The following is a 20,849-nucleotide window of genomic DNA, read 5'->3' on the forward strand; positions in this document are numbered from 1 at the left end:
TTAGAAAAGGCATCATTTTTTTTTTTAAAGAGACTAGAAGCAAAACAGGATATCAGTGACTTATTGTGTGTGATTAAAGATCCACTATAACCTTCTTTAAAGAATGTTATGGCAGCGCTGTTTCCAAAGACATCCAAGCACCTGTAAGAGCTCTGTTTGATACACTACATTTTGTGACAGGTTTGGATCACAGATATTAGAAATAAAAGAGATGTGGCAAATTCAGCTATTTCTATAATATATTTGACAGCCTCTTTCTTGAGGCTGTGATAGTCATTACAGTTGCACGTCATTGCAAAAGACTTCTTATTGACTAATTTCATAAAAGTAAAAAAAAAACTGTATTTAGTACTAACGCTAGGTAGTATTAGTTATTATTATAACATCATACTTGTTCCCTGCGACAACAGTTTTTTTTTTTTTTTTTTAATCTTGCATTGTATATTTCCCTACGTCACACTTGCAAACCTCCAGATAACATCTTATGAAGTCAATCTGTAGCGTGTGACTTGGAGGAGCACATGCTAGCCCTATTTCCTAGATCCAAACTTTTGGAAGCATGCATGAAAGTGATATATCCCTCTGAATCTGCACTGACTTCAGACCACAGAGAGGAGTCAACGTGCCTATGAGGTTTCATTCTGTAAAATGAATCACTGAGCTTTTTTATCTGTACTTTGTGAGATATTTCCATATAAAAAAGGTAGAGATCGCATTCCTAGAACACATGCACAGCTAAGGTGCATGATGTCAACCCATCGGTTTGGGTTTGGTGATGGACCAAATTGGCTCAAGTTTTCTCCATAGACTCACTTGAATGACCTAATGCACCTGAGGAAACTATAGGCAGATGTGTGATATTGTCAACAACATGGCTGTCTGGAGCCCAAATGTATGGTAGATTATAACTTTCTCAGAAAATGCAATTATGTGTTCAGAAAACAAACTCCCTGGAACTTGCTAGAACACTGATGAATTATCAGGTCACAGGATTCATCCACTAGAATTTAGAGGTAGTTTAAATCTTGGACTATCATCTGATCTATCTTCAACCCAATAACAGTCATCCAAGAATGGCAATAGGCTCAGTAAATTACCTTTCTATAATAAAATGCACTTCATTTAGCAGAGGAGCACAGTATTATTATTATTGTAGTGATTAAGTTTATGACGTGTGCTATTGAGTTTTCTCAATCCGTCAAAAAGTAGAAAAAGTCATGGACTGGCTCAAAGTAGTCTTAAATCTTAATATTGGCTGTCTGGGGAAGAGCTTAACCATGATAATATACTTTTTTTTTTTAAATTAAAATCGTATTTCCCTGTAGCAGGGCTTCTCAAACTCGGTCCTGGGGACCCCATGTGGCTGCTGGTTTTCATTCCAACCAAGCTGTCAGTTACTTAATTAAACCCTTAATTGAACTGATTATTTGCTTAATTAGACATGTTTACTTATTTTCAGCTCTTAAACAGTTGCAGTTCAAGTTACTTATCAAATGTTACAGCTAAATTGAAATATGCAACTGTTCAAGAGCAGTAAAAAAGTAAAAAGGTCTAATTAAGCAAATTATCTGTTCAATTAAGGGTCTAGTTAAATAATTGAGAGCTCGGTTGTAATGAAAACCAGCAGACACAGCGGGTCCCCAGGACAGAGTTTGAGAAGTCCTGCTAGGGTAATGGATGCAGCAAGACACATTTGTTGTACCTGTTGCGAAGATGTGCATCTGGAGCTTTCTGTTGCTAGGGAAATCCCTCCCATGGTAGGGAATGTGCAAGAGAACAGGTTTTTCTTTTACTCTGCTCTGTCTCTCATCTTTTTTCTGAACTCTGGGCAGGTGTTCTGATGAGTTGCTGAGCATGCAGGCCTTTATTCATTTATTTTATTAGCCCAATACCTATCCTGATAGTGGAGGGAATGGAGGTTTAGTTCACTTTTGATTGAAGCTGGTGTTAGTGTGAATTAGAATTAATTTTCATGTGTATTACATGTTATCATCTGTGTTTGAATGAACTTGTACTGAGATAGAGTGATAAAACTGGTCAGTTCAAAATAATGATGTTGCATCATGCTGGCTTTCTTAAAAGTTATGTATAATAAATGTCTTTAGACATCATCTAACTAGAACATCCCTCCTTCCCATCCCCCAATGATTACTTTAGTAAGATTTACCTCTATTTTAGTGTAACGTAAGCAGCTCTTTCTCCTTCGTGGTGCCTAATCAATCCCTCCCCATGCTAAAGGTCAGAATTACTCAAATGGGCTTTCTGCAGTGACCTGTAGGATTAGGTTCCAGTAGCAGCAGTTTTAAGATCTGTTAAGCACAAATAAGAGCGTAATAAGGTAAATACTGTATGATACTGTCTGGATGGGTACCTATGAATGCAATATTATCAAAACTGCCAATGTCCCTAAATCTGAAATAAACTCCTTTAGGGGTGTTTTCCCCATATAGGTTGATACCAAGGCTTTAAAATCCATTTAGCTTCTTATTATAGGACATTTTTGGCGCAAAGTAACTGCCTGAAATGAAGGTTTCCATTAAATCAGAACATCATGTTTTAGACCAGCAAAAGAAATACATAAAAACAATCTTGCTTATTTTTGTGGTCAACGATTATTTGTACAAAGGTTTGGTCTCCTGCCACAAAAGAACTAGGCTGCGTCTGTGGCTAGCATGTTTTTTCATACATAACATTTCCCAGTAGTGCTACAGTTTTGTGTGTTAGTCTGTGCAAACATCTTATTTTGTCTGCATTTTATGTCAAATGAGCTGTAAAGAGGAAGCCTGCTAATTCAATTTTTGACAGGCTGCAAATGCTATGGTTGTCAAGTGGCTTACTGGAACAAGTGTCCTGGGATTCTCAAAGGAAAAAGTCTCTCCAAGGCAAACATTTCCTTTTAACGATCAGAAATTAAACTCTATGTCATTATGTGTGCAAAATAAACACAGCCTTGCCGTTAACAATGTTATTGAGTTTACTAAGACATTGGCAGGATTTTGTGCCAACAACTTAGGAGGTGAATTCCAGGAATGGCACCTCGTTTCTAGCTAAGGATTTTGTTTTCCTACTGTGTGTGTGTGTGTGCGTGTGTGTGTGTCTCTCTCTCTCTCTCTCTCTCTCTCTCTCTCTCTCTCTCTCTCTCTCTCTCTCTCTCTCTCTCTCTCTCTCTCTCTATATATATATATATATATATATATATATATATATATATATATATATATATACAGCTCTGGAAAAAATTAAGACACCACTGCAAAATTATCAGTTTCTCTGTTTTTACTATTTGTAGGTATGTGTTTGGGTAAAATGAACATTTTTGTTTTATTCTATAAACTACTGACAACATTTCTGCCAAATTCCAGATAAAAAGATTGTCATTTAGAGCATTTATTTGCAGAAAACGACAACTGGTCAAAATAACAAAAAAGATGCAGTGTTGTCAGACCTCGAATAATGCAAAGAAAATAAGTTCAGATTCATTTTTAAACAACACAATACTAATGTTTTAACTTAGGAAGAGTTCAGAAATCAATATTTGGTGGAATAACCCTGATTTTCAAGCACAGCTTTCATGCATCTTGGCATGCTCTCCATCAGTCTTTCACATTGATGTTGGGTGACTTTATGCCACTCCTGGCGCAAAAATTCAAGCAGCTCGGCTTTGTTTGATGGCGTGTGACCATCCGTCTTCCTCTTGATCACATTCCAGAGGTTTTCAATGGGGTTCAGGTCTGGAGATGGGGCTGGCCATGACAGGGTCTTGATCTGGTGGTCCTCCATCCACACCTTGATTGACCTGGCTGTGTGGCATGGAGCATTGTCCTGCTGGAAAAAACAATCCTCAGAGTTGGGGAACATTGTCAGAGCAGAAGGAAGCAAGTTTTCTTCCAGGACAACCTTGTACTTAGCTTGATTCATGCCAAATCTGCCCGATTCCAGCCTTGCTGAAGCACCACCAGATCATCACCGATCCTCCACCACATTTCACAGTGGGTGCAAGACACTGTGGCTTATAGGCCTCTCCAGGTCTCTGTCTAACCATTAGACGACCAGGTGTTGGGCAAAGCTGAAAATTTGACTCATCTGGGGGTGCTTCAGCAAGGCTGGAGTCGGGCAGACTTTGTGAAGGGTGCATGAATCAAGCTAAGTACGAGGTTGTCCTGGAAGAAAACCTGCTTCCTTCTGCTCTGACAATGTTCCCCAGCTCTGAGGATTGTTTTTTCTAGCAGGACAATGCTCCATGCCACACAGCCAGGTCAATCAAGGTGTGGATGGAGGACCACCAGATCAAGACCCTGTCATGGCCAGCCCAATCTCCAGACCTGAACCCCATTGAAAACCTCTGGAATGTGATCAAGAGGAAGATGGATGGTCACAAGCCATCAAACAAAGCCGAGCTGCTTGAATTTTTGTGCCAGGAGTGGCATAAAGTCACCCAACATCAATGTGAAAGACTGGTGGAGAGCATGCCAAGACGCATGAAAGCTGTGCTTGAAAATCAGGGTTATTCCACCAAATATTGATTTCTGAACTCTTCCTAAGTTAAAACATTAGTATTGTGTTGTTTAAAAATGAATCTGAACTTATTTTCTTTGCATTATTCGAGGTCTGACAACACTGCATCTTTTTTGTTATTTTGACCAGTTGTCATTTTCTGCAAATAAATGCTCTAAATGACAATATTTTTATTTGGAATTTGGGAGAAATGTTGTCAGTAGTTTATAGAATAAAACAAAAATGTTCATTTTACCCAAACACATACCTATAAATAGTAAAACCAGAGAAACTGATAATTTTGCAGTGGTCTCTTAATTTTTTCCAGAGCTGTATGTATATATATATATATATATATATATATATATATATATATATATATATAATATATATATATCATTGTCTGTATTGCCTGTTTTATCCTTCATATGTTACCCCTTATGCATAAGACCATGATTATTTGTATCAACAATGTATAGTAACTGTAGCATCCAAGGATGTCCTGGTAAACCGGTAATACCTTTAGAACCAGTTGATATTGTGCATCCTCCTCACAGAGGTGTGTCAATACAGCTTGTTCGCTGCTTGATTCAGGCTCAGGCTTATTGTGCTTACAGTAATGCTCTTTTAGGTGTCATAAAGCACTGTTTTTTTTAGCATACAATTGGTCATGTGACACGTCTTTGTATTCTCAGGGAGTTAAAGACAGGAGATCAAGCTTGATTTCCCATCTGGCTTTATAAGACCCTTAAGTTCTTGCCTCCTAATTCCAGTGATCTGGGCTTCATAAAACACATTGATATTTAGAGCTGAGCAACCCAAATAGAAGGTAGAACATTTCCATTGAGAAAGCCTGGAGGAGCTTGTTCTTATCCTCTTTGGGTTATATTGCTGAGCTTCATATAACACAGGCAGAAAAAAAAACACATTTAAAATCCCCATGTACAGTATATTACTGGTAAAACAAACTTCTGGGATTGTATGTAACACAACCATACAGGCAACCATAAACAGCATGTGGATCATACCAGTAACAAGGTGCTAGATGAGTATTTACAATGAGAATATGAAGATGCTTAGGGATTTACCCTAGGTGCTGTACTGTGTAGACCACTTACAGATCTTTCAAATGATTCAGCAAAGTGCAGTATGCTAAAAAAAAAAAAAATTAATACGGAGACATCATCTTTAGATGGCTTTAAATTATCAGACTTTCCTAGACTGCTGTTAAAGATGCAGACTAGAGTGTGGAACTGTTTTATGAATATTCATGAAACAGACTGACAAATAGTCTAAATGACCCATGAGTCTTTCAGAGCTTGTTTCAAAGGTGGTCTTTTTAGTAAAGGCATGTTTCTTAACAGTCCACTCATCTCCACAGAATATAAAGCCATATCTGTCTTTGACAGAATGAAAACAGCATCCATCGATTGTGACCTTGGCTTTCAAATGACAGCACCTGCATAAGAACAAGTCCACCATGCTCCCTGCTGTGGGACAGTTTGACTCAATGCCTCTTGAGCATTTTAATGCATAAGGTGGCTGAAATTTTACTCCCTGCTTTTTCTGCCTCCCAGTTTAACAGCATCTCTGAGAAAATTGAAAGAGTGCATGTTTTTTTCAAAGTGCAGAAAGTGCTGACCATGTTTTCGTGGCAGGTCAGTGATTGCATGTGCGCACTGTGCCAGCTCTGGCATCCTTTCATGAGCTAAAGTGAAGTTTGAACAAGGAAGGTCTGAGAACCGGAGCTGTCTCGATCCCACCCTTTCACATCTGGAGTCAATACTTAATTGTTTGAATTACAAGGGAGAATGGGTTGGTGGTTTCTGCATTTGGAGTGTTTCACATGACATTATATATACTGCACATACACAGTTTGATCTTCTACATTACAAAATGTCCTGATTAATTCATCAGCGTTGAGTGCTAAGGGCCGTTGTTTAATTTCAAAGCTTACTGTACAATTACTTTCAACAACAAGAAAACTATCTGAATAAGGTTATTATAAAGCAGTATTATCCTCAGTATGTATATCCCTGATTTACCTGTGAAGGGGATTGTGGAAGGGGTGTGGGTAATTCACTGACCAGGAGACAGACAGGTGTATTTGGGGAAACACCACACAGGTGCCCAGTTTTATTTTAGACCGGTTCTTTTTTCTCTCCGGCAGAGGGCACTGTTGACCGTGGGCTGCCTATCAACGATGATAGACAGCACCACGGAAATACCACAGCTGGTACACAAACCGCAAATGCACTCGCAGGTGCTCAAAGAAATAATAATGAAAACAGAAGGCGAAAAGAACAAGGGAAAATAAAACAGTAATAAAACTACAAATAAAAGGTGCTGCACTCGGCAGCGTTATCCCGGTCGCCGCTACCCGCACGACCCGGATCACCGTCCTACTCTCTCGGCTATCTAGCCTGCTCTTTCACAATACGCCGGGGTCTGCCCAAGGGTTCCCCGCTCTCTCTCTCTCTCTGTCTCGCTGATTCCCGGTCCCGAATCAAAGCGTCCGCACCCTTAGCGCGTCTAAGTGGGCAGACCTGAGGAAACAACAGAGCGTTATTTTATAGGACCAACAATCACCCAAGACCCGCCTCCCAGCCATTCAGAGAGGGGGAAAGTCCACACACACCCTTTCCCACCTCCCCGTGTCATTGCCATGACTCACAGGCGGCTGTTGGGCGACTGCCGCCCTCTTCCTGCAGCCCGTGAACACGCCAGCAGAGTCAGCACAGATCTCTCCCTGTTACAGGGATATAGTGGGGGCAGGTTTAACTACAGCATACCTACATTTCTGTGGTATCCGAACCTCATCTTCCCTTTTCATACTGAGTATCGTAAAATCCACAGCTTGCCAGGTCATGTTATTTTGTTTCTGATTAACAGCTTGTTCCTCCTTTCATTGATTTCTAGTGTTCATATATCAATTTTTGTTTGCTACCTGGAGGTTTGCCTTTTCATGATCTTGCTAGTTCCAGTGGGTCGTGCTTGTTGCTTCCCTTTCATTTTGTTTTTATTTTGCTCTGAAAAGGGGGATCCAGTAGACACTTCCTCTGGGGTTCCTGATAGTATAATTGAGTATAGTAGATTTGTTCTCAGGGATAAGGAATAAACTGGATAGGGAGTAAAACTGACGGAATGAGGAAAGGGGATGAAATGTAACTTACAGTTGGTGAGCAAAGTCACAGTTTGCAGAGAAAGGCCAGAAGGAATTTTTAAATTCTTAAAGACCTCAGGGGTATAAAAAATGTTTCTTAATTTGTTTTTTTTTTTGTTTTTTTCAATGGTACTAACAGTCTTCTGAAACAAAACCTGGAAATGTTTTCTTTCTTTTTTTTTTACAAGCCATCAAAGTAAACTGACTTTATGGATAAGACAAACTCTTCCAAGTGCATATGCCAGAAAAAACAAACAAACAAAAAAAAAACACCCATTTCTTGGGCGTACAGATGGCATTGGAGTATTATAATTGACACAAATATGGCAAAGTCAAAGTGTATTAGTACAGGTCCTTTATAATCTTGACATATCCCTTGCCTATATAAATAATCGGACAATCTTAACTTACACACTGAACACACTGAAAGACTTTAGCATAATTAGATTAGAATTATTGAAATGTAAAACACAAAATATGTGAACTCTTAGTAATGTTTTTTCTCTGCGAAAATGCAGAAAAGAAAACTGAACTATACAGCAGCTCTGTTAATTTAATTTAATCTTTCTATACAGTAGACTCTATGCAGTAGAGTCCACAATTAGGAACCTACCTGCTAAAAAAAGCTAAATATGATGGAATGATATCCAGAATTCTGTCAGCTCACCTGCATATTAAGGCTTGTCGCTCAATACAATTTGAAAGAAATTAATTGTGTTAAATGAATGAATTGCGTGAAATTAATTGAATCGGCTGAATAGGGTTGGAGGTCAAAGTCGCTCAACAAATCCCCATTGGTGGCTGTTAACCCTTCCAATTTTCAATTTAATACAAGAATACTCACAAGAGCTACACTATCAACAACCCAATATGTCAAATATCAACTAGATGCATTGCTCTTTGGTTGGCCCAGTAGAGATGTTTCCTTTCTCAAAATACATATTGTACTGATATTGGTTGTTGGCACCTTTTTGGTGCAGATGGGCTAATCAACTTGATATATTGTTTATATACTTTTTTACTATGTTGTTTGTATCTTATTCTTAGTCTCAAGCAGCCAGGCAATTTATCATTTCCTTATCAATTTTAATGACAGGGTCCTTGATCTCTTAAACTCAAAGATTATGTATTAGTGTTATTTTAAAAGTACCATTTTATTTTGTATTTGTTTACTATCCCCTGCACGTCTGGCTCTGATTAGTGAGATATTGGTTCCTATTCACAAAATGTTAAAGACTGTTTTTAAAGGACTATTTTTTCTGTAGAGCGTTCATAACCATTTGCTTAGATGAAACAGTGCTTTACAAAATGTATAATAAACTAGTAAACCCTCCCTAAATCAGTTCATGAACTACAAACTTGATTTAAATCAAAATGGACTGAACTGAATATGATGACAATGTTCCTTGTTTCACTATGATTGATTTAGTGGTTTATTTTGTTTCAGTTTGGCAGAGATAGGACCAAACTTCCCTATCTCTGAATGTGAATTGGTCCCTGGCTCCCTCCATTCCAGACATGTGATAATGTAGCTGGAATAAAGGAAACTGGCTGTTTGATTGGTTGGCAAATTAATGAATAAATTACTAAATTTACTAATTATAGCGGTGTGTATGAAATGTTGTTGAAAGGCCAGTTAAAGGTGGTAGGCTCTTGTGTTTTGTTGAAGGCATGTAATTGTACCAGGGAAAGCTACGTCTTCCCTTTAAAATCCTGAAGATTTCCGCGATTATTTTGTTTAATTTGTTTATTTTTTCTAACAAATTGTACAAAAGTGCTTGAATATATTTGTGCATTGTGTGCTTTTACCAGTCCCACTCAATCTACCCTGTCATTGACCCATTGTGTTTTTGTTGTGTTGTAGTTATTGCAATATTGACTATGTGTTGTCATGTTATACTTGGCTGATTGGTGTGGTATGATGCTGCTTTCTTCCAAGACGCCCAGGATGGATATTCCAGTGTTTTCTCATCCTGGGTAACAATAAGTGGGCAAAGCATGTGCTATTTGTCTATACTTTGGTATATTATGACTGTTTCTGTGTCCTTACTATGAGACTTGCCACACATGTGCACTCATATTGGGAGGATGACAACAGTAATTATTAACAGCAGCTCCACACATTTAACTTCATCTACAGTATAGTATAAAATATAATTTACAGCCAGGCAAAAGAAAGTAGTAATACTGTAGCATTCAAACTTAGCCCCAGGCTTTCCATTTCTTGAAGAGTAAAAACACAATGACTACTTGTACATAATGGGAAATAAATGCTTGTGTATAATGTATAAACATCTCTGAAACAAACATCTATCTATCTATCTATATCTATCTATGTGCATTAGTAAAAGTATCAGTGCAATAAAAAAACAAAAACAAATGCATTATCAAATATTCGGTATCTTTAAAGATCTAGTGCATCAATTGAAGGTAAATTAATCTGGACAAATCTGGGATTAGGGTTGGAAGGTTAGACTAGTCATATCAATTGTATCTCTTTCTAGGACATGGCTGAGATTGCAGCAGGAGTTACTGTAGGATGTTCCTATCCTGATGCCTGGTAGAGGGAGATTGGGTGTGAAGTTGTAATTCAGTTTCATCTCCACTAGAGGGATAAGCCTTTCAAGTTTTTTTTAGAGATCCCAGTAATAATGAATGCAGCACAATAACTAACATGCCATGGGCAAAGCACAATAAACATTTAAACACAGCACAAAGCATTAGGACAGAGTGCCAATCAAACCTGACACCCCTGGATAATGTCCTGACTAACTGGAATGAGACTTATCCTCTGCTAGGCCAATAATGAAACTGAATTCAAACCCGCTGTCATGTTTTTTTCACACGGGGCAGATTGCGAATCATCTCGTATTGTCCAGCATGTCGACCATTTGCACTGGAGGTAAGATTTAGTTATAAGATCTTGATAATGAATGTTTCATAAGTTATGTTATCCACTGAGGACCCCTCAGTCAGTGTTGTTTATATAGTCACAGTGGCAGTGGTGACAATTAGGATCCCTTCCACCCAAGGTAATAAGAGGAGGCTTCACCAGCCATTCAAAAGATCTGTTATAAAGCAAGACCTCTGCTTTAGCAGAACACCAGCGACCCCATTCTGTGTTCATTTAGTTGCTAGGTGCTTCACAGACATTGTGTCCACACAGTTGTTTGACAGAGCCCAGATTGCGCTGAATAGATCTATCTTTTCATCTCCTGCCCTTGAATAGAACATTATTCTGAAAAAAAAAAACACAAGACGCTAACTGAACAAAGGGGATGTGTGACAAAGATAAGGAATTTAACTGTATATTCTAACCAAACAAAAATAAGAAATTAGGAAAAGAAAGATGCTAGCAATTGGAATTCTGAGTAGGTTCACTGATTATTGAAATCCATACCCTTGTGAATGCTGCAGTAACTCCCAGACCGGAAATGCTGGAGCTGGGTTTTGTCTGCACCGTTTTAGGCAGGGCACTGCTGTTTGAACAATTTCACCCATATAATGTGGCAGTCGATTCTCTAACGGTTACCAGAAACTGATAGCCCAGTGCTGGCAGTTTTTTTTTTTAAACCTTGGCTGAATAACTCAATACTGTTGTATGTGTTTGTTATTATTTTATTAGGGTTAGGCTCAATTGAGCTGAACACAGATATTTTAACATGTAACTGATTAAAAATGGGATGGATTGAAAAAACAGAAAATGTGACCCAAAAATAATTCTCAGGTCCAACTCATCTTAATTCTTGATGAAATTGATCTGTAGAAAGTCAGGAATTTCCTTCAAAGTGCAGTGCATTTGTCAAAATCTTTGTCCCTTCATTTGTATTATAATGAAAAGTGGTAACCCTGTTTCCTACTGGGCACGCAGCATTTTAAATAAACTGATACTCCGAGGTTTTGAGTTTCCCAATGCTGAGGTGTGCAATACATTTTCTGTATTTTGTTCTCCATTTTTATACAGTACTACAAAAAGTAAAATAGGCTCTCCATACTAAAAGATCAGAGAAGAAAACTGTGTGATGTGCACCCATTTACTGAACAGTTTACTTACTTCAGTTTGACATTATAAATGCGGGGGTGTGGGTAGTATAACAAATATAGACTGAGTCCCGGATTTGAGTTAATCCACTCCAGCCAATCCCAGCCAAGCACTACACGATAAACTGTTGCTAAAACCTCTTGGTCTTAACCAGCAGGCAACTCGGTACGCCTGTATAGCCGACCTCCCCAAGATAGCCAGGTCAACCAGATGCTATACCTACTGTACCCATGTGACAAATTGGCTAGTGGAAGGGAACAGGTGTAGCGGTGATGCGATGCAGGAGTGACAGGTAGACAACAGTTTTCACTGGAAAAGGTGCTTTTATTTATAATCCAGGTCTGGTGACCGTTAAATAATAAATCCCCGGCTATACACAACAATGTGTAAAGCGCGGGGATAGCAATAATAGGGCACAGTCCCGAACAAAACGAACACACGGTCACCTGTCCTGGGTGAGTGCAGACGTGCTTGTGGTGGGTGAAGACACTGTATTTTGTGACGGTTCCGTGCAGTGGTGATCCGGATTGTGCTGACCCTGGTCGACAGCTCCGGACAGGTGAGTTAACTGTCTGGTGGTGCAAAACGCAGACAATTACAAACAAACACAACAAAACACAACACGTAATTCTCTGTAACAACGAGAGCTCCTCTCTCGCTCCTTCTCTCTCCTAACATTTACCCAAACGAAGGAGAAGATCAGCGTTACCCTGGCCCCTATATGTAATCCCGCATGATATCGAGGTAAACGGTTGCAGCTGCCTTATTACTTGCAGCTGCCTCTCGTTTACCTTTCAAATCAATACGGTCTTACAACAGAGTCTCGCTTCTTTCCAGGCTGACCCACTTCCCTGACCCGGAAACGAACTGTCAGGCCAGCCCTTCCAGATACTTCTCCTCCCGTTCTTTAGCGCCCTCACAGGTCGGGAGGAAGATTCATCACCAGAACTCATCTTTAAGTCACAACCCACCATCATTTTGAGGTCACACCTGACATGAGGCCAGTTTTTCCACCCTCCAGCTTCTTTCCCCCTGTTGCAGCATTATAAAATATATTATAAACAATCTTATACCCCATGGGAAACGTATTTGTATATATTAATTTATTTAAATTCAGAAATAGCTTAGTAAAACAATCCAAAAATGTTCTGTTTTAACTTTTACATTTTACGGCACAACCTGTTTTGGCCTAAGTGTCTTCCTAACCCTTCTGTGAAATTCAGCTTCTCATTAGAAAAAAACAAAAAACATAACAGAATGGCCAACAAAGCTCATTAAATGTGCTGGCTTTGTAATTTCTGTAATAGATTTCTTAGTAATGCAATGCAGCCATGCTACTTTCTTGGAGCTGGAAACATTTCCAGAAAATCAACTGATCAGACAGTATCCATCCCCCAATAGGCTGGTTGTGAAGAAACAGACACCATGTAAACGACCTGGCTTCCCTAATTAATATACTTCTGCTATGTAACCTCAGATAACAAGGTGCACTTCCCTCTTTTCACCACAAGAGGCTTGTGAAATCCCTACAGTAGAGCTCTACATTTGCTGCTGATTTGTTGTATTTGTTATTGTTTATTTAGAAATTACAGATCTTGAATTGTTCTGTTATTGCTATTGTTATTTTTTAAACGCAATAGTGGTCTGTAATTGAATAGAGCTAGTATTCCTACATGGAAGTTTGGTATAGCTGAATACAGCAGCTCTATTGCATAAGAAAATAAAGCAGGTTTCCGTTTAATCTTGGAAGAACAGACTATTCCCTCTGGTTATGCAATCGGTTTTACAAGCTGTTTTGTGAGCAGTGTTTAAAAGGTATTTAATGAATTAGTTAGCCTTTCTACAAAAAACGGCCTACTCAAAACTGTCAGTCCACACCCTTTGAATAGAACGAAAACAATAAATGTTTGTATATCTCTTACATGTGTAGTAGGGCGGAGGCTGAGAGTGAACCGGCAACCACACTCACCACAAGCAAGCATCTTAACCACTATGCAAAATCCGCAACACTGCCCGTTACACATACTGTGCACTAGGTATCAGTCATTTTACAATAATCACAGCTTTCTGTAACTAGCATTTCAGGTAAAAAGCAGTAAAGTATTTTAATGTTTCAAAAAAAAAAAATAAAGCTAGAAAATGGAAGAAATATATATTTTTTAAATCATGACCAGTCTGGCTTGCACAGCATGTAGGCCCTTTTGTTCTGAGAAACATAAACACTAATAATAGGGTTAAAGAAAACCATGTTTAACTATGAAATATATTACTCTTGGGGTGGGCTGTGATGTGAAGCTGAGTGATAGTCAAAGATAATATTTCTGAATTGAACTGTTAAATTCAGATTTTGAATTATGGACATGCAACTGCTTTAACTCCTTGTCCTGCATGTTCTGTATAATGCTGTGCTTTTAGTAACAGGAATTCACATATAATAATCTATGTTGTTGCTGTCTTTGTTTGTATATTACATTTTAGTACTGCACTGCTGTTATGAACGTAACTCAAGCATTCAAGGGTTAAGAATAGGCACTTGTTTGCTGGAGAAATGGGAATATTATTGTACGAAAAGCTGGCTGTTGAATGTTGATTTATATGGAGCCCATGATGTGACCAGACTTCTTGGCCGCTGTAAGCTTCTGGCGTGAAACCTGCTGCACAAACAGAGCCCTGCAGGTGGCAGATTAACTGTAAGACTAATAGTAAGGGACAGGACCAGAGCAAGCACTCAGCAAGAAGCATAAACCTATTTAAAACAGTCATGCTTTTTGTAGACTTGTTTATTATATGTTCACATATAAAGAAATAATACATCAAGGATTAATGATAATATTGCTTGAACATGATTTATTTTAAATATATTTAAGAAAATAAATGCTGGCTTAAATATGTCGCAGACATGCAATTACTGTACAGAATATGTCGGATTTATTTATTTTTTATATGGGATTGGATTATTTTTTTCATTTTTCAATTGAGTGGGTTTTAACTGGTACAGAAAATAATGTATATTCATGTCAAATCTTAAGGATCTATATGGTTTAGTGTGATTGATCTCTAGGTTGCCACAAGCTTTTGCCATAGATCAGTTCTGGCAAATTCCTTCATCAACGTAAACAGAACAACTGAATGCCAATTGGCTGATTTTATCAGGAATGTAAACCTGCATGGTTGAGGGTCACATATAAAAGGGAAGGAAAAAAATCGCTGAAAACTTGTGGGCAAATAACATGATCCTGGTTTAAACACTCACCAGATATCCTCAATCTTGTGTCTCCTCACATCAGGTCATGACTTTGCCACTAGTCCCTCTTCGGCTACTCGCTGTGACCCTCCACCTAACCCTTTTCAGGACGACCCTCGCTGGGGTGTACTATGGGATGAAACAGATACCCCAGCAGCAGCACCACCAGATGCAACAGTTACCTCACATGCCAATGGGCAAAGAGAGCTTGCCCATGCAGCACCCGGGCAAGGACATGTCCCACATGCAGTATGGCAAGGAGATCCCAATGATACCCCAGTACAGAAAGGAGATACCCCAGGTGCCTCTGCCTATGGGAAATGAAATGCCAAGGAAAGACGTTAAAGGTAAGAGCAGTGAAAATGCTGGAGCCTGAAAAGAATGCCCAGGACAGGCTGAGAAGAACCGACTAGTGCTTTTCTTATAGTAAATTAGAATGTCAGAAGAAAATGTTCTGCAGGTTACAAAGAAAACTGGAGTTTCTATTACAGTAAATCAACACATCTTATGGACATTTTGCTGATGGATGCAGTCATTTAGTACATATTCTACTGTAAACGCTATTAGGGGCCTGCTTTAGCCTGAGGTATCATGTGCTATTAAGTGCAGAGGTCCCTTGATGTCGGATGGAAGTGTCCAACTGTCTGTCTTTTCTGCATGCTGCACAGACTCAACAGCAGCAGGTTCATTAGTCATGTAGGGCCGCTCTGATGCACACTGTGGACCTGCATGTGCATAAAGTCCAATGCATTTGCCAGTGCATTAATGCATTATGGAGATACCCCAAGTTGATTTTTAATCAAGAAAAAAATACAAGGGTTGGACAATCCACTGGGTGTCGGGCCACCATGGGTAACCCCATAGAGGGTAGCAAAAGGCTAAGCTGTTCCTCTGTCATTTGTGCAGCTTTGGGACTGACGTACCTGATAATTGAGGACTGTGACAGTCTGTGATATCTGCTGTCTTGCCAATCGTGGCTGAAACAGACTTGCATAAGCAGGAAGGGCTCTTTCTACAGTAATCCCTTTCCAGCTTTCTATGCAAATTCACTGTCATTAACTTTAAAGAGTAAGTTACTTCAAATGTCAGTTCAGTTTCTTTTACACATTATCTTATTATTTTATGGTATTCATTTTTGGATTAGTGCTTACACTGAACAACCTTCCTCAACTTTTAACTCTGTCAGTCCCACTTACTATATATATTTCTCCCTTGAGAAAGATATGTACAACATATCGAAACGTTGGGCAGCTGGCTCTTTGAGCTAATGTGTGTGTATATATATATATATATATATATATATATGCTGTTTATGTAAACGGTGGTGTTGATTGCCTGCATCATGCATATATAGGTCACATGATTGGAATGTTATGAGAAAGGCTGTTCGGTGCGGGCATTTAGGATTCTCCAGACAAGATCAAAGCAAACCCAGGTAAAGGCAAATTTAGATAGAATTCTAATAATTCAATATTGGTGCAATATAACCCAGAACTGTGCAGAACGATTGCCAACACCATAAAATAATTAGGGAATGTAAAAAGAAATACATTAAAATCACATTTGAAGTTACTTGCTCTTTAATAAATAAATACACATCCAGCAACAGTCATGCCATGTTTCTGCCAACAAATGGTCTGTGTTATTCTCATCTACTGTACAATTTATGGTCAACAAACAACGTTGTGTTAGACAATGTCAGACCCTGTCACCCCTTCTTGTAAAATGTCCTGTTTCAGTTGGAAGGTGTAATTTGGCTCAAACTGCAGTAAATTCAGCAGATAACCTTGGAATGCTCAACTCTACAGAACCCAGTTTTCTGGAGGAACTTTTGATCTTAAACTAAATGGCTTTAATATGGTTTACCTAAGAATGTTTGGCTAGTTTGGCAAATTGGGTCACAGGAATGAAACCTACATAAAAGTGAATGCAAATATTTTCCCAGTTACCCTTTTTTCTTGACAGTGGAAACTATAGCTCACTATATAGAACAGACCAACATTGTATACTGCATTCAGTGCTCCCTTATTATAATGCAAACCTTTATAGCATGGAACTAATTAAAGGATCATTTTTGGGAGACATTGATCCACCCATTTGGCCTTCAAGGACTCACCAGGTGAATACGCCCCACACCAGAGTGATGCCAAATCGAATCAGGGAGACCGGTATTGGACAGACAATGGATGACTGCTGTTAAATGATAGGTTGTTACCCAAAATTGCTTTTCTAACCATTTTGTTTTTCATGCACAGGTATTATCCCGAGGGGTGAGATGGGCCCCCCTGGAGAACCAGGCCACAAGGGTCTTCCAGGACCACAGGGCCCCCCTGGAATGCCAGGCCGTGGCTTACCAGGACAGCCAGGAAAACCTGGCCCGCAAGGACCCCCAGGATATCCAGGCATTGGGAAACCTGGGATGCCGGGGCTGCCAGGTCAACCAGGCGGAATTGGAGTTCCAGGTCCAAAAGGCGAGTTAGGCCACGGTGGAGAGGGAGGGCCAATGGGTATGCCAGGACCACAGGGACTTCCAGGACCACCAGGTTTGCCAGGGATTGGGAAACCCGGTGGCCAGGGATTACCAGGTCAACCAGGCCCTAGAGGTGAGCCGGGGCACAAAGGACCACCAGGGCTGCCTGGATTGCCAGGGCTGAAAGGCGAAAAAGGCATTGGTCTGCCAGGGTTACCGGGGCTGCAAGGGCCAGCGGGTCCACCTGGTCAACCAGGTCAAGGCGGTCTCCCAGGGATAGGGAAACCTGGACTAAATGGACTCCCTGGAGCCCCAGGAGGGCTTGGAAAGCCAGGGCCTCCAGGAGAGCCAGGATTACAGGGACCAGCAGGACAAGGAGGACAACCAGGACCACCGGGCCTTCCCGGCGTTGGTAAACCAGGGCATGATGGGTTACCAGGACGGCCAGGATTCCCTGGAGGAAAAGGAGAACTTGGTCCACCAGGCTTGCCAGGGGGCCCTGGTTTACCTGGCTATGGCAAACCAGGTTTTCCTGGGCCAAAGGGAGAACGAGGGATGGGCGGCATGCCTGGGGCTCCCGGGCCTAAAGGAGAAAAGGGTCATGGAGGCATTCCTGGAATGGTAGGACCCCAAGGAGCAATAGGTCCACCTGGTCTGCCTGGTCCTATGGGGCCGCCAGGAGGTGTTGGCTTTCCAGGTCCAAAAGGGGAGGGTGGGGTGATGGGGCCACAAGGGCAAATGGGTCCAAAAGCAGAGCCTGGTCCACCAGGTTTGCCAGGCCAACCAGGGTTCCCAGGAGAAGGAGGCCAGCCTGGACAAAGGGGTTTACCGGGCCCCATCGGACCCAAAGGGGATAATGGGCACAAAGGATTGCCGGGTCCTCCTGGGGCCCCTGGCTTGCCAGGACCTAAAGCAGAAGCAGGATTGCCCGGTGAACAAGGTCAGCAGGGCCCAAGTGGTATTCCAGGAATTAAGGGCCCAAGTGGTCCAATTGGGCCTCCAGGTTTACCAGGACCAAAGGGAGAACTAGGTCTTCCCGGCCAGCCCGGCTTTCCTGGTGTTGGTAAACCAGGACCTCCAGGATTCCTTGGGCCTCAAGGGGAACCAGGACGCATTGGACCGCCTGGACAGCCCGGTCAGCCTGGCCAACCTGGCCCTCCAGGCCCACCTGGCCAGCCTGCCCAAGCACCAGGCCTCGGTCAAATCATGCCAGAGATGGGTCCAGGCCTGGACGGTGTGAAAACCCCACCCGGGGGCTACAAGAAAGGGAAGCACGGAGCAGTAATGGGGGAAAATGATGGCCTCCTGGAAATGCCTGCCTTTACTGCTGAGCTAATATCACCATTCCCCCATGTGGGGTCTCCTGTAAAGTTTGACAAGCTCCTCTATAACGGCAGGCAGAATTACAACCCCCTGACCGGCCTCTTTACCTGCGAGATCCCTGGGATATACTACTTTGCCTACCATGTCCACTGCAAAGGTGCCAACATCTGGATAGCACTGTACAGGAACAATGAGCCAGTGATGTACACATATGACGAGTACAAAAAGGGCTTCCTTGACCAAGCCTCTGGCAGTGCTGTGCTCCCGCTCAGGCCGGGAGACAAAGTGTACTTGCAGATGCCATCAGAACAGGCATCAGGACTCTATGCAGGCCAATATGTTCACTCATCTTTTTCTGGGTATTTATTATATCCAATGTAAAAAATGTTTAAAAAAATGTACACAATTATAGATTTTTAAAGTCATTTTTTTATACTGTTGAAAGCTACAGTTACGATTGGACCATTTTGAACAGCTCTTACAATGTCATGTACGAGTTTAAAGGTTCATATATGCACAGCTTCTTATAGTCACAGTACTTGGTACATATTTACAGTATTCCATATTTAAAAAGAGAAGTAAAACTATGCAATGCTACCATAAACTGTACTACAAGTTAACATTATACTCTATTTCAACTGAGAACATACTTACTGTACATGCAATCAGTTGGATATGATCTCATTCTCGCTTTTTGTACAAACTCTCTTTGTAAAAAGAAAGCTCCAGTCAAACTAGAATATGGTAAAAAACATTAAATGAAAAACTACATCACAGAGTGCACATTGGATATGTAATAACACATGTAAGGAAGATTCGTTTTTAAGGCACAAACAGATAGTGGTTAAAAACATTCCGTAAATGTATATTGAGAAAAAAAGGACAAAGTATGGGGCTTTTTTAAAAATAATAACAAGACATTTTGAAGTACACAGTCCAGTGGGGCAAAAAAAAAATAATCTAAATATATATAACGTAGTTGCAGGTATTTTAAAGTGGTTATCACAATAGGCTACAGGAAATGTTTTCTGGTCACACTAAGTAAAGCATGCAAGACAGCTTTTTCAATGTCACACCACAGAAGAATAAATGTGAATTTATTGTAAAGCAGGAGAGAGAAAATAAGAACACCAGCGACCATTGACTCTGCAAAGCCAGAAAGGCAAGGGTCAGTTCAAGTCATAAATCCTTAATCTGCAATTCTAAAAGGATGAGAAAGATTCAGACATATTAACAATGGTTACAAGGAGCTATTGCATTGTGCAGTGCAAGCATTAGGTATCATTGTTCATGCCCCGTCAGTGATTTTTAGTTGTTTCTGACTCTACCATGTTTTGCAGAATTACATTGCAACAGCTGAAATAACATGACGTAGCAATAACATGGTTAAGAAAAGCAGCTATTAATCACAGTGTACCGTCCTTAATTCAATGTAGTCAGCCTAGAATATTTTTTTGTTATTTTTTATGCTGATATTTCCTATTTTGAGTCCATTACGATTCAGCCACATATGTGAAAAACTCAAATTGTGTCAATTACTCAAAAATAATGATAACACTCTAATATGTACTCCTTATACTGTTAAGAGAAATGAAATGTGTTTTTCTTTTTCCTTTAAAAATGCTAGTCATTTCTGAAATATAAATGTACCCCATTTTATACAAATGATTACTAAAGATGGCTACCTAAAAAAGATTGATACTAGAAGATGCTGAAAGTTGGCTGCAGTTGCTGGTATAGCACAGCCAAATAACGTTGTTTTATTTTTTGTGAAGGGGAGGATGGGTGGTAAACTACACCAGTATTTAAGTGTTGCAGAATAGTATGTGTTACAGTGATGTGGAACACTCTAGATTTACATCGACATGCTAAATTAGATACCAAAGGGTTTGTTTCAACGTTTGTCTCTGTAATGGGTTTGTTTGACTACTGATTGCCTACATTTGTATATGAGCAGAAGGGCAGATAGGCCTCAATACAAAATAAAAACTAAAACTAAAAAAAGAAAAAAGAAAGAAATCTGTGTATAATACTTTGTCTGACAATGGTGCTAAACTTATAACCAAGTGGATTACTAAGTTACATTTTTTTTAATTAAAAGTGGATTCATTAA

General features: G+C 40.1%; 1 protein-coding gene across 2 annotated transcripts in view; it reads left to right on the forward strand.

Annotated features, from left to right (window-relative positions):
• Window positions 1-20,849, forward strand: part of LOC121320835 (collagen alpha-1(VIII) chain-like) — a 43,040-nt gene extending 22,191 nt beyond the window's left edge. For both annotated transcript variants that reach the window (XM_041259519.1, XM_041259520.1), the window contains 2 exons: window positions 14,987-15,290; window positions 17,199-20,849. In XM_041259519.1, coding sequence (XP_041115453.1) covers window positions 14,987-15,290; window positions 17,199-19,117 — 2,223 coding nt within the window. In that variant the 3' untranslated portion in view covers window positions 19,118-20,849. The remainder of the gene's footprint in view (window positions 1-14,986; window positions 15,291-17,198) is intronic.

The sequence above is a fragment of the Polyodon spathula genome, chromosome 9, assembly GCF_017654505.1.
Source record: "Polyodon spathula isolate WHYD16114869_AA chromosome 9, ASM1765450v1, whole genome shotgun sequence".
Lineage (NCBI taxonomy): Eukaryota > Metazoa > Chordata > Actinopteri > Acipenseriformes > Polyodontidae > Polyodon > Polyodon spathula.